At 39.0% G+C, this 11,571-nt stretch overlaps 1 protein-coding gene across 2 annotated transcripts; it reads right to left on the bottom strand.

Annotated features, from left to right (window-relative positions):
• Positions 1–367: 367 nt before the first annotated feature.
• On the bottom strand, positions 368–11,263 carry S6kII (Ribosomal protein S6 kinase II). Of its 2 annotated transcripts, XM_065486907.1 has the most exons (14): positions 10,931–11,262; positions 9,064–9,105; positions 5,511–5,741; positions 5,212–5,456; positions 4,699–4,873; positions 4,478–4,643; positions 3,937–4,098; positions 3,609–3,874; positions 3,457–3,546; positions 2,943–3,098; positions 2,648–2,886; positions 2,370–2,544; positions 2,232–2,312; positions 368–1,502 (listed from the first exon to the last, which is right to left on the bottom strand). In XM_065486907.1, the coding sequence occupies exons 1-14, from the start codon at positions 10,994–10,996 to the stop codon at positions 1,374–1,376; spliced, it is 2,223 nt and encodes a 740-aa protein (XP_065342979.1). In that variant the 5' UTR covers positions 10,997–11,262; the 3' UTR covers positions 368–1,373. The 2 variants fall into 2 exon arrangements, with proteins under 2 accessions (XP_065342979.1, XP_065342980.1); XM_065486908.1 differs by lacking the exon at positions 9,064–9,105 and having other exon boundaries at positions 10,931–11,263.
• Between the last annotated feature and the right edge of the window lie 308 nt (positions 11,264–11,571).

Here is an 11,571-nt window from a genome sequence, read left to right as displayed (position 1 = left end):
CAGTAGCTCACTCTTGCTCCAATGTCCATCCATGAGCGCCACGGAACTGCACGAGTGCACGGAAAACACATGAACTACTTACTAAAGAATGCGCATGCGTCGTTCAAAATAGGGCTTAAAAATCAGCGCCAAAATAATGCTAGATAAAAATTATTATAGATCCAAGCAGTGGGAACTGGGAACACGTCTTTCGATATCAATCTGCTAGTACTAACCTGTTCCAAAATAAATGCTCTATTATAATATTTTAAATGAAAATACGTTCCTGGAAATATACATACTGCAATAAAATTATTGCTGCAATCTGACACATAATTAAAAAAATTATTTTACCATTTCCATTATTTACGTTGAACAGCAAAATAGATTTTAATTGCATGGGTTGATTTATTGAGTCACCTTAATTATTAAATGTCACAAATTATCATCTTTAACATCCTACACATTTTTTGTAAATTTTAAATTACAAAATATAGAGCGCGCAGTTTATAAAGCGATTTAATCAATAAGCAACAACTCATACTTTTTTCTACTCAGAATCGCACCTATCGTCTTAAGGTACCATTAAATTCTTCATTCAATATGATGTAGCTGGATTTCTTACCGGATTTTGACACTTACAAGTATGTATTAATATGGATTTCATATTATTTAATTTGAACTTATCACATGTACAGGGTGGACAACATCAAAAATGACACGTTAACACTTCAAAACCTACAAGTTAAACCCTAATGATTATAGGGACGAGATGAGAGAATCAATTTTTTCTGATTCAAACAAGACAAGATGAAAAAAGAAGATAATTGCATAGAACAAAGAAACAATTTTACTGCGCTTCCATGACGTCAGATAATATTTGATATAAAACTATTATCCTATATTAGGCCACATTACAACACATGATCTTGTAATAGCTTTGTAAATGCATAACACTTTTCATCAACATCATGGTAACTGGTGAAAACGTAAAACAAAGTTACATACATTTTGATATTGGCGTCCATGAAGAGATTATATGACAAGGAGATGCGAATCAACGAACAAATGCTTTAAATGTTCTCAACAACATGATTATAGTTCATTTCCATACCATTTGTTACCATCTGGTTTGCGGCAATTAATTAGTATATCTCATTTTAAGACCTAGCCAATGGCTACTTAAAAATATAGCGCTGCTTTTTCAAATGCACGTTGTAAAATTAAGCACCTTGCAAGTGCGTCGTCTTGCGTAGTAAACCGAAGGAGCGATAAAAAATTGCCGCAACCACACGATGATATGCGTGTTTTTTATAATAAAGGTAGCACATTTGAAATTTCTAGTTTTCTATTTGCACACAGGAAGATTACGAGACGAGTTCAAAGGAATTGTATCACATATCAGTAGATGACTTTGGCCGAGACTTGCGTCGCCTTCTCGCTAATTCAGACATGACAACTGGGCCAAGATTAGGGGCCCTTGGTGACTGCAGCATGGCTCGGTAAGTGGCAGCAACGGAACCCTGCAAACAAATAAAACGCTGTTATATAACAATCATCACTCACTGGGGAACTAAAAATTTAATTTTGCACTGCGGTCAAAAACAGATTGCACAGTATAGAAAAAATTTAAATATTGTCAACTGAAAATTTCCTGACCAACAAAATTTTTAAATGATAAATCCCTATTGCATATTTAATTATTTATAGCAATTATTCCTTTCTAACCAAACCAATATAGATGACTGCTGCCTGGAATATTTATTTTCTTGTTTTCCTTGACACATTTTACAACTTGGCACAGTTCCTAATTTTTTTAATCAATTATAATTAAAATTTTGGCTCTAATGAACTACCAGACGTGACGGTAACTCAACTCAATTTAACCCTTTTAATTGAATAATTTAAAATTAAGCTAACGTCATAAATATTTTAAGTAATCAGATGCTAGTATAATTCTAACAGTAGGCGAAAATTGTCAAATTTTCTTTCAGAAATCAGTAAAAAAATGTTAAATCTGTCTGCCAGAGACAGAAAATGATTTATCGGAAAAAAAGAAATTAAAGCAACAACACCAAAAACCCTAAATTTGCCTGAATATGCCCGACAGTATTTTTCTTTTATAGTCTGATGAGATCGAGAAAAACCAGAACTAATTAGTTCGTCTCAGGATACAAGTTAATAGTGAAGTGTTTGGCAAATAGTAGTACTACATTACCAGTAATAATGTAACCACTGCAAAATTATCATACCTTAAGGTCCTGAGCCTTTTGTGGCTGAAGTTTCTGGCTAGGGAGCGAATTTGGGTTGGCTATCCACGGATGTGAGAGCAGCTGTAGGAAAGAGTTGCTATTAGCTTCAGAGAAATAAAAATTTGTGAATGTTCATACCTGAGAAGCAGTCGGCCTCCTGTTTGGATCCATGTCCAGCATTTTAGAGACCATGTCCTTGGCTTCACTGCTAATATTCCTCCAAACGCCATTCTCCAAGTCAAATCTTCCTTCGCCTATTCTACCGAGGATATCTTTTCCAGTGTCATTGCTGGAATTCACAAATGGAGCTTTCCTGAAACCAAATTAATGTGAATAAATAATTTCAATCCATCCAAAATACAAAATTACAAAGCAAGTAAACTGATCGATAATTATTTAGAAAATATTGAAAATACCCTGCGAGCATGATGTAAAGAATGATTCCCAGACTCCAAATGTCACAGGCAGCGTCATAGCCCTGCTTTTTTAGCACCTCAGGCGCAACAAAGTTGGCAGTATAACAAGGTGTCATCAGCAGTCCATTTTCCGCCCGGAGTTGCTTGGCAAAGCCAAAGTCGCACAACCGAATGCCTTGAGGGTTCATGTGCGTCGTGGCAAACAGACAATTCGATGGTTTCAAATCACGGTGCACCACCTGCGAAGAAGACATTCAGCTTTGCTGATTTATCATTTAAATTTGAGCGTAATTACCCCATTTTGATGTAGGTAGGCCACAGTCTGCACAATAACATTCATCACAGCCGAGACTTCGCGCTCAGAATAGGGTTGCTGCTGAATTTGATCTAGGAGTTCCCCACCTTTCATCAGCTCCATCACGAGATAAACAGAGTGCTCATCTTGATAGGCCTGCAAGAAACGAAGATTTGGTTTAATTCTTAATGGCTATCCAGCAGTAGTCGCTTTCTATAGCATGAATTTTTTTTCCTCAACAGATGGGAATGATAAACATTATGTTATATAAAAAGAATAGTAAATTTTTATCAACCCACCTCATAAGGGGATATACAAATTAACTTTGTTTATAGTCAATAAATGTGAATAAGCAAAACCTTGGATAAAATATTTATGGGACATTGCTAAAAAGGCACAAACCCACAGGATTTTGGATTAAATTAAAAAAAATAACAGTATTCTATCAAAAAACTTAAATTCTGCTTGCTAATTTTGTTTAAGTAGAAAAATTAAACACCAAAAAATTACTTACGTCTCTCAACGTCACTATGTTAGGGTGTTGCCCATATCGCAAAAGTATGTCTATTTCCTCATGACAGTCTCGCTTCGATTTATCAATAATCTGTAAGATATCAAAGGGTGTTCTCAATAAGCACTGTTTCAGCAATCCAATTGTACTATTACCTTAACTGCATACTCAACTCTTGACGATCTATGTACACACCTACGGCACACAGAGTAGCTTCCAGTCCCTATTTGCTCCTCTACGTCGTACTCGTCTGACAATTTGTTAGGTTTGATGTAGGAATGTGTAGCAAGTTCTGGCGTTTTCTCCGGAATCTGATTCAAGTGAGTTTGGATGTCATGGCCGTCCAGCAAGGTTGGATCCACAAAACTGAAACCCCTGAACAGCTCGTGAGCGTTTGCACTCGGTGGAACACCTGGAGAGTCTGGAATCAAGAGCAGATCAGCTATTTAACGCACGTCCAGCTGATAACATAAAACAACAAACCTTTGGGAGTCTTGGAAGTGTACTCGGAATCAAAATAGTGAGCATCGTCGGCTCGACTCACAGCAGGCTTGAACGGAGGGGAGATTTCTTTGTTGTACAACTTGTCCCAGTCGATGGTGGAAAAAAATGAATGAGCCTTGATTTCTTGCACTCCTTCTGGACCTAAATAACGGAAAGCAATGTAAAAATTTCGTGCATTAAACTGCATAGTGGTTTGATCGCTTTTCTCTTCATTAATTGCAAGACTTAGGTGCTATTTGAATGACAAAAGCAATGACTCAAGCAATAAAGGAGAATAGACAAGTGTCTCGCCGCCTTTTGTTTAAGTTGCGGTGAATGAAGAGTGTTTTCAAGTTTATCGCTTTTGTGTGCAGAGTAGCCTGTCTTTGAACGAGAGTTCAAGTGCACAGGCGCATTCAAAGGAAAATCAAACGGTCAGATGATCATTAGTCTTAAACTACTGCACAAATTTTATAAAGTGGCTAGTTTTATCAAGACCCAGATTATGCATTGCAAGAGCGAATAAGAAATCTAGAAATACCTGCGCCTAAACGGTTGACAGGATTTCGCTTGAACAGAACCCTCAGAAGTGCCTGCGCCTCTGGAGATAAAAAGGCGGGCATGCCAAGCTTTGCTTTGAGGATCTGGGTCATGGTCTCCTTGCGATTACTTCCTTGGAACGGCAGCGCCCCAGTCAGCATCTCATACTGAAATTCAAGTGTCATCAAGAGTGCTTGAGCGTAAGGCTGCGTAACGACCCACCATGAGAACGCCAAACGACCACCAGTCGGCTGCGAACGAGTGTCCTTTTCGGTTCACCACCTCTGGAGCCATGTACTCGACTGTGCCGCAAAAGGAGAACGCCTGGTCATCAACAGGTTGCTTGCTCAAGCCAAAGTCAGTCAATGAGATGTGTCCATCGGCATCCAGCAAAATGCTAGCAGATTCATAGTTGGTTCAATTCATGGAGTTGTGCAAAACAATAGCAGAAATATGTGGGATCTAATCATTGCGTGGAAGATTTAAAATCCACTTATAAATTTAAATGTTTAGAAACCAATAAGTATTAAGTTCATATAGCTATAAAAAACTTTCAATTTGAAGGTCACATGCAGTAATTCAAGTTCATTCCTTAGCGTTTTAAAGCAAAAATAGAATGAAGCACCACAAATAAGGAGATTAGCCTCAACACGCAGCTTTAAGGATTAATCTGTCATAAGTGTCAACCCAGATTAAATGCGTAGCTCTCGATATACACTACGCAAGTCGACTCACTTTTCAGGCTTGAGGTCCCTGTAGATAATTCCAATGGAGTGCAGATGATCCAAAGCTAGCGCAAGCTCGGCTAAGTAGAATTTGACATCTTCCTCGGTGAACATCACTTCCTTGGAAAGTCTTGTGAAGAGGTCGCCTCCGCGGAGGAAGTCGAGGATCAGGTAGAGCTTACCCTCGGTTTGAAACGCGTAGTGAAGTCGAACGATGAAAGGATGGCGAACATCGACGAGAATGTTTCTCTCCACCTGCACGCAAACCGCTCAATTGCAGGCTCGCTCCGGGGAAAAAATGCATCATACCTTGGTTCGCACCCTGTCCCTGACTTTCAGGGTCGCCTTCTTCAGAACCTTCATGGCGTAGAGGGTCCCGCTATCTGGCCCCACCACTTTGCGCACCAGAAACACCTTCCCGAAGGAGCCCTGGCCGAGCACTTTGAGCAGCTCAAACTGGCCCGGGTCTGCCTTGTCATGGCCTTCCTTGACCACTTCTTGCAACTCAATCTCGTGCGTCGAGTCACCATTGTGGTTCCCCTGAAAGAATGTCCCAATTTGTGCGTTAATATCAATTCATATTTCATTGCAAAAATAAATAAACCACATGTAGATCAATAATTTTTAAAGCTAATAATACAGGAATATGAAACCATCGGTATTAACTAGAAAAATAATCAAAATATTTTATTTGCCGTGCCTTTTGGTTAAAATACACACCACTCCATTTCAAGTCCTGAATCAGATGTACCTTTTTCAAAAGGCTAAAACGTGTCGTTAAGCCCTGATTGAGCAGGAATCGATTTTACTGACGTCAACAGACAATAACACTTGATTGCGTTCGATTAGTCTGCAAAATCCAATTTGGTTCTGAACATCCACCCCTAAAAACATCTCTTGAAAAAAGGCGTCTGTGATGGATCGCGCGCGTTATTTATAAAATGGATCAATAGTGCGCTCCATTACGAAAATGAGCTTTTCAACTTTGACAAGCGAGTGACTGACATAGATACATATATATCCCTGTGCCATTGATACTGTAATTAGCGACTTCTTTGTTGCGAATACGGGCTCAAGGGAAGTATTCTGTTACACGCAAATCGATATCGAGCCGAGTGTCATCTGCAGAGAGATGATTATTTTATTCTCGTCCCTATTTATTGCACTATACCCGATTCACGATGAGCAGAATAAGACAGAAGACGGGTCGCGTTGGCAGGCTTATTAAGTCCAATGGCGGCTAGGCAACGGTGGTAAATTAGACTCAAGGGCTGTTTGAGGGAGCTCAAGAGCCCTCTTGACATCGTCTGCAATAAAAATAATTTTCCAACTCGAAAATACGCTGCACAGCGATGAACACAAAAGCACGTCGACCCTATGCATAGTGCGCAACTGAAATTACTCTTCATCGCTGCTCTTGTGATTTCATTCTCCCGGACGGTGAACAAGCATTTATTTGTTTGCATTTTTATGGGAATATAGCACTGCGGTTGAATTGAAAGGAAAAAATGACGGGAAAATGTAAAGTGGCCTTTGAAGTTGGTTCCCTTTCACTTGTGGGGAGTGTAACTTATTGTGTTGGATTTTTTTTTATTTCTTCTCAATTTGAACTTAAAATTTCTAACCAAAACGAAATATTAATTCGTATGCTCCAAGAGCAATTTCCTAAGATATCTAAAAGAGAGAGAACAATAATAACAGTCTCGTTTCTTTGCAAATTGACGTTTATTCCTCTTTTTAACAGCAACATTAAATAACGAGTCCAGGCAAAGTTAAAATAATTAATGATTAGAAAAAAATAGGGCAGTAGTTGCAGCCGTAAGAAAGGCACAATGGAATTTTTCCTTCACGAATTCTCGTGTTAGATCAAGCTCAATTATTTCACTCTTTACCATTCATACAGCTTTACATTACAAAGAATGGCATTTTGAGCTTGTGAATTTTTGTGAGGGAATTTATATCACAGTGGTTATCAAGATTTCGTTATTCGTTTAAATTTTGGTTTTACATTTAGAAATTAGTGGAGGTGGACGTGTCGCTGATTTAAAATTCTCTGAAGCTAATGCTGTGGTATAAGAATTTATCACTTTTGTTTTCGAATCAAAGTACTGCTGATGAAGCCTGAGGAGCCTAAACAGCCGCTGTACGGTTCGAGAACGAGCTAATAATTTTTTTCTTTTAAAAATTTCACCATGAAACCCATCTTAAAAAGTGTCAATAGTTCAATAATTATTTTCCTTCATGCTGAATGAACCGGAGTTAAATTTAAACTAAATTAGTGATGGAAACACCTTAAAATCTTCTGTAGATTTTATAACAATCGACCTAAATTTGAAATGAAAGCCACTCAATCAGGTCAAAAAACTCAAACAGCATTTTCCTAGTAAAAATGAGCAGAGAGCAGAGTGGAGCGACAGTCATAAACTCATTTCCTTTTTTTCATTTCAGAGGCAGTCGCACTAATTCCCGTGTGAGAATTCATCCGGCAAAGCAGACAGGTGCGCTAATTAACGCAATTACACAGCGTACAGATGGGGGCATGAATGACGAGTGGCTTGCACGGTTCGGAACGCGCGACGAAAGCGTGTGGCCATTCGCAAAATCTTGAACTTTCACCGAGCGCGAATGAATGGAGCTGTTTAATGCGACGACGGGGGGAAAAAATCGGCTTTTTGCGATGGGATTAAGTCGGCCGCTGTTATTTTCTGTCCTTTTCTCATGTGGGCCACCTCATATGACTCAAGATGTGGAAGCCGCTCAAGTGCGTGACCAATATAGAACAAAGACAACAATTACATAAGGCTAACGGCTCAAGTCGGCGCTAATTTTAGCGTGGATCTGACACAGGGACACGCCGACGCGATTTGTTGGCGGAAATCAATACTCGTCATCTGCACATTGCTCCACCGTGTATGTACACGCCTGTGTGCATGTTTCATGAAAAGAAAATCGGTGCAATCGCTACGGCGTGCTGAGCAAAAAGCCTTCCTAGGGCAAAAGGCGGCGCCGATCGATACGCCGCTTGAAAACAACGCACTCGCTGATATTTCAAGTGCGGGCGGGCGGTCAGCCTTCAATGCGATAAATATTTGATGGGAGTCGAAACGGTCTACTCTTTCCCATTCAAGAGGAAAGAGGAAACTCGGGCTGTTCAATTAATTTAGCGCGCAGCACATAGAAATACGTTTCAGGCTTTAATTGAAGTAGTAACGAGTGCGTGAATTGTTTGGAAAATAAACCGTTAACAGTTATTACAGCATAGCATGCTTTTGGATCAAATTTACCCAACCAAATAAAAATAATCAATGTGCTCAGGTATCAAAGTTAAGTATTCCATTTTAGAATAAGAATAAATGTAGCTCAAATAAGAGAGGATTATCTGTAATGTTTGGCTTAGTTGAATTGGTTGAAAAGGGAATGTTTCTCTTTTCGTTTGCCCTCAGAGATGCTTTGCAGGCAGTTATTTTCAGCGATCGCTGATAGCGTGCGATATCATTTTTCTTTGACAATTTTTTTAGCCTTACGCTTCCTTGTTGTTCACACTTTGTAAAATCAATGTTGTTAATAATTGTAGTATTATCAGTCAAGAAGCAGGCTCAGTTGCTATTGAATGTTATCAAAGGGGCTCATTTTTTTCCGATGCAAGGAAAAAAGTCGAACAGTGACATAATGCTATTTCAAGTAGACCTTAATAACCTGTAATGCTGCGCCAACAGATTAGAGGCAGTCCAGAAATAGCCTAAGCCTTATGTTTGGCTGAAAATATACACACAAGAAGAAGAAAAAAAACAAAGAGAAGATATTCAATGGTTTCATATTCCGAATACTACGCAAGAGCTACAAAAAGCGACTAGCAACTCACCTCGTTGTTGTCATCAACGACCATTTCTTCAGTGCTGGCGACCTGGAAACGCACAAAAGTTGAGCAAACTCTAAAACGGGAAGGCGCGTAAATATTTACAGTGCGTGGACCGACATGTTTAAATTCATTTTTTTTTTATATTTTGCTTTTTTTAATAAAAGACGGCAGTTCCGCCCATTCTGCGTTGCGGCAAAGGAAAAACGAGTAGGACGGCTGCCGGGAATTATCTTTTTTAGCAAAGGTATAAATTATAAACACACGCCTTATTAAATATACAGAGGAGCGGAAAAGATAAAAATATCTCGTGCTGGCAGAAAAGGGGAAACTGAAGTTCTATAATGTCATCGCGTTGAAAGTTTATCATTTAGCATTACTATCCGGCTTATTTGTTGAAAGGCAAGGGACGGTCACTTTAAGAGCGGCATGCAGGTTGGCGAGAAACCGCAAAAACCACTCTGATTAGCCGCGGCTTCGACACTTTTGCTCTCTTTCAGCGATAAAAATTGTTTGCTTCCGTTTCAAGCAAGAAAAAATCGAGCAATGGATTCTGATCATTCTGCGACCTACTAATTCAATTCATAGTTTACGTCTCTTGAAAAATAGGAGTGGATTTTAACTGTTTGCGTTTCACTTTGTTTTTGCAACATTTTGTAAGAATTTCTAAGTTTTATAATAAGGTTTTTTCGTATTTATGAACTTAAGATTTTTGCCAGGAATTCGAGAAATTCGTAGAATTGATAATATAAACTCCGGAACTCTGTGTATGTAAGAGCAAAACAATCGTTATGAAAACAATTTTCACGCTTTTTTCGCGGTCATGATGACCATTAAACTTAAAAATGGGGCAGGTTGGATTTTAACGAGAGTTAAAAAACTTGACTTTAATACAATTTTAAATTTAGTTAAATTTCATGAAACGGGTAGCAATTCCATAAGAAATTGCGGTAACAATTTGAATACATAATCAAAATTATATCATCAAATATAAATTTCTTATTGAATTAAAAGGTTATACAACATCGTTTAAAAGTAGATTACTCAAGAAAAGGACGCAGACAGACTCGCGAAGCATTATGTAATTTTGCACAGACTTTGAATAATTACCACTTTGCTTGCGTTCAATTCTGCGTGCGGGTCGAAAAACTCACGCATAAACATAACAAAATTAAGAACAAGACCTGCGTTTGTTTATCAATCTAAATTTCCAAACAAAACATTCAAATTTTTCTGAAGTGTTATTTTAAAATTGAACCAGAAGCAAAAATATTGAAACTGTTTGGTTCTTCGAATGTACTTGAAAGACAAAGTTAAAGAGGGACACTTTAAATTATTACATTCTTTAGGTGTTGGGCAATAGCTAGGTTGAAAATAAAATGCGTTTCTATCTGCAGGATAAAACACGGAACGCGTTTTCAAAAGAGCAAGAAAAGGTAACGAGAATTAATGAAAAATAAACACCAAGCGCGCCCGAGATAATGGTTGTTGACTTAAGCTACGTCCCGGGCAAAAATTGACGTCCTTCTCTTGGAAAGTCACATGCAAATCGAGTTTCTGCTGCACGAATGTTGCTGTTTCGTTAGCTTTAATTAACGGAGTCGCAGCATAATTTCGGCCGCTCGTGCTGGGCAGGAGGAAAGCAGGTCGGAAACATCAGGAAAGGCGTTGTCCGGCTCGAAACGACGTTTTCAGTCACGAGAGACGGAATGAATGAACTGCGCCCCCTCCTTTCATTAAAATTCGTAGCGCAAAATTAAATCGATTACACGCGCTAGCGGGTGACTTTGTCGTCAGCAAGGTGCTACAAGTGACTACCAGCAGGCGAGCGAGCAAATTAAATGGGCAGCGCAGCAAATTGATTATTATTTACCTCCGAGTCTTCCTTGATTTGCACTTGCATTTGCTGCCATGGATCCGCCAGCACCGCCAACGGCATTTCACTACAGCATTAACAGATCTCGGCACATAAGACAAGCACCAGCCGTGTTTCAGACACTTGGACACCGATTCTCAAGCGCAAGATAGGTCTCTTCCACTGCCTGACATCAGACGCTTGGATCGGAACACAACTAAAATCGCCAGGCAGCCAGCCAGCTTGCGACTGCAATGCACTGGAGCTTGCGCCTTGCGGCGATTTCTCCAAATTTTACCGGGGATGGTCGCGAAACAAGCCGGTGTGAAGTAATGTCAGTTTACCGGTTTGTGCCAGCGTGCAGAACGTTGTTCGCATTCGCAGGGCTGATTTTGCCAATTTTTGCTTCTCAGATGGCGATTGACTTGAAGTCATTACCTGTTAAAATTACTGACAGCTAGTAGAACCGGTACAAAATTGAATTTTCGATAAAAATGGGCGTACTGAAGAGATTGAGAGCCCTCATATTTTCCATAAATTTGATTTAAATACTAAGAGTGTAATTAAAATATTTAAAATTTATTTCATAAATTTAAGCGTACGTCTGTTTTTTAATGAGAATACCGGTTACACATATTATCTGCTTGATTCAATTTCAA

The sequence above is a fragment of the Cloeon dipterum genome, chromosome 3 (assembly GCF_949628265.1).
Source record: "Cloeon dipterum chromosome 3, ieCloDipt1.1, whole genome shotgun sequence".
In the NCBI taxonomy this organism is placed as follows: domain Eukaryota; kingdom Metazoa; phylum Arthropoda; class Insecta; order Ephemeroptera; family Baetidae; genus Cloeon; species Cloeon dipterum.
Note: the sequence above shows the minus strand (reverse complement) of the source record. Positions and strands in the feature narration are given on the sequence as shown.

Coding starts and splice junctions, on each gene's coding strand:
- S6kII (XM_065486907.1), bottom strand. CDS start 10,996: ATGCCGTTGGCGGTGCTGGCGGATCCATGGCAGCAAATGCAAGTGCAA. Junction 4,099..4,477: donor TGTCAACCGTTTAGGCGCAG/GTATTTCTAGAT, acceptor TCCGTTATTTAG/GTCCAGAAGGAGTGCAAGAA. Junction 1,503..2,231: donor AAAAGGCTCAGGACCTTAAG/GTATGATAATTT, acceptor ATTTGTTTGCAG/GGTTCCGTTGCTGCCACTTA.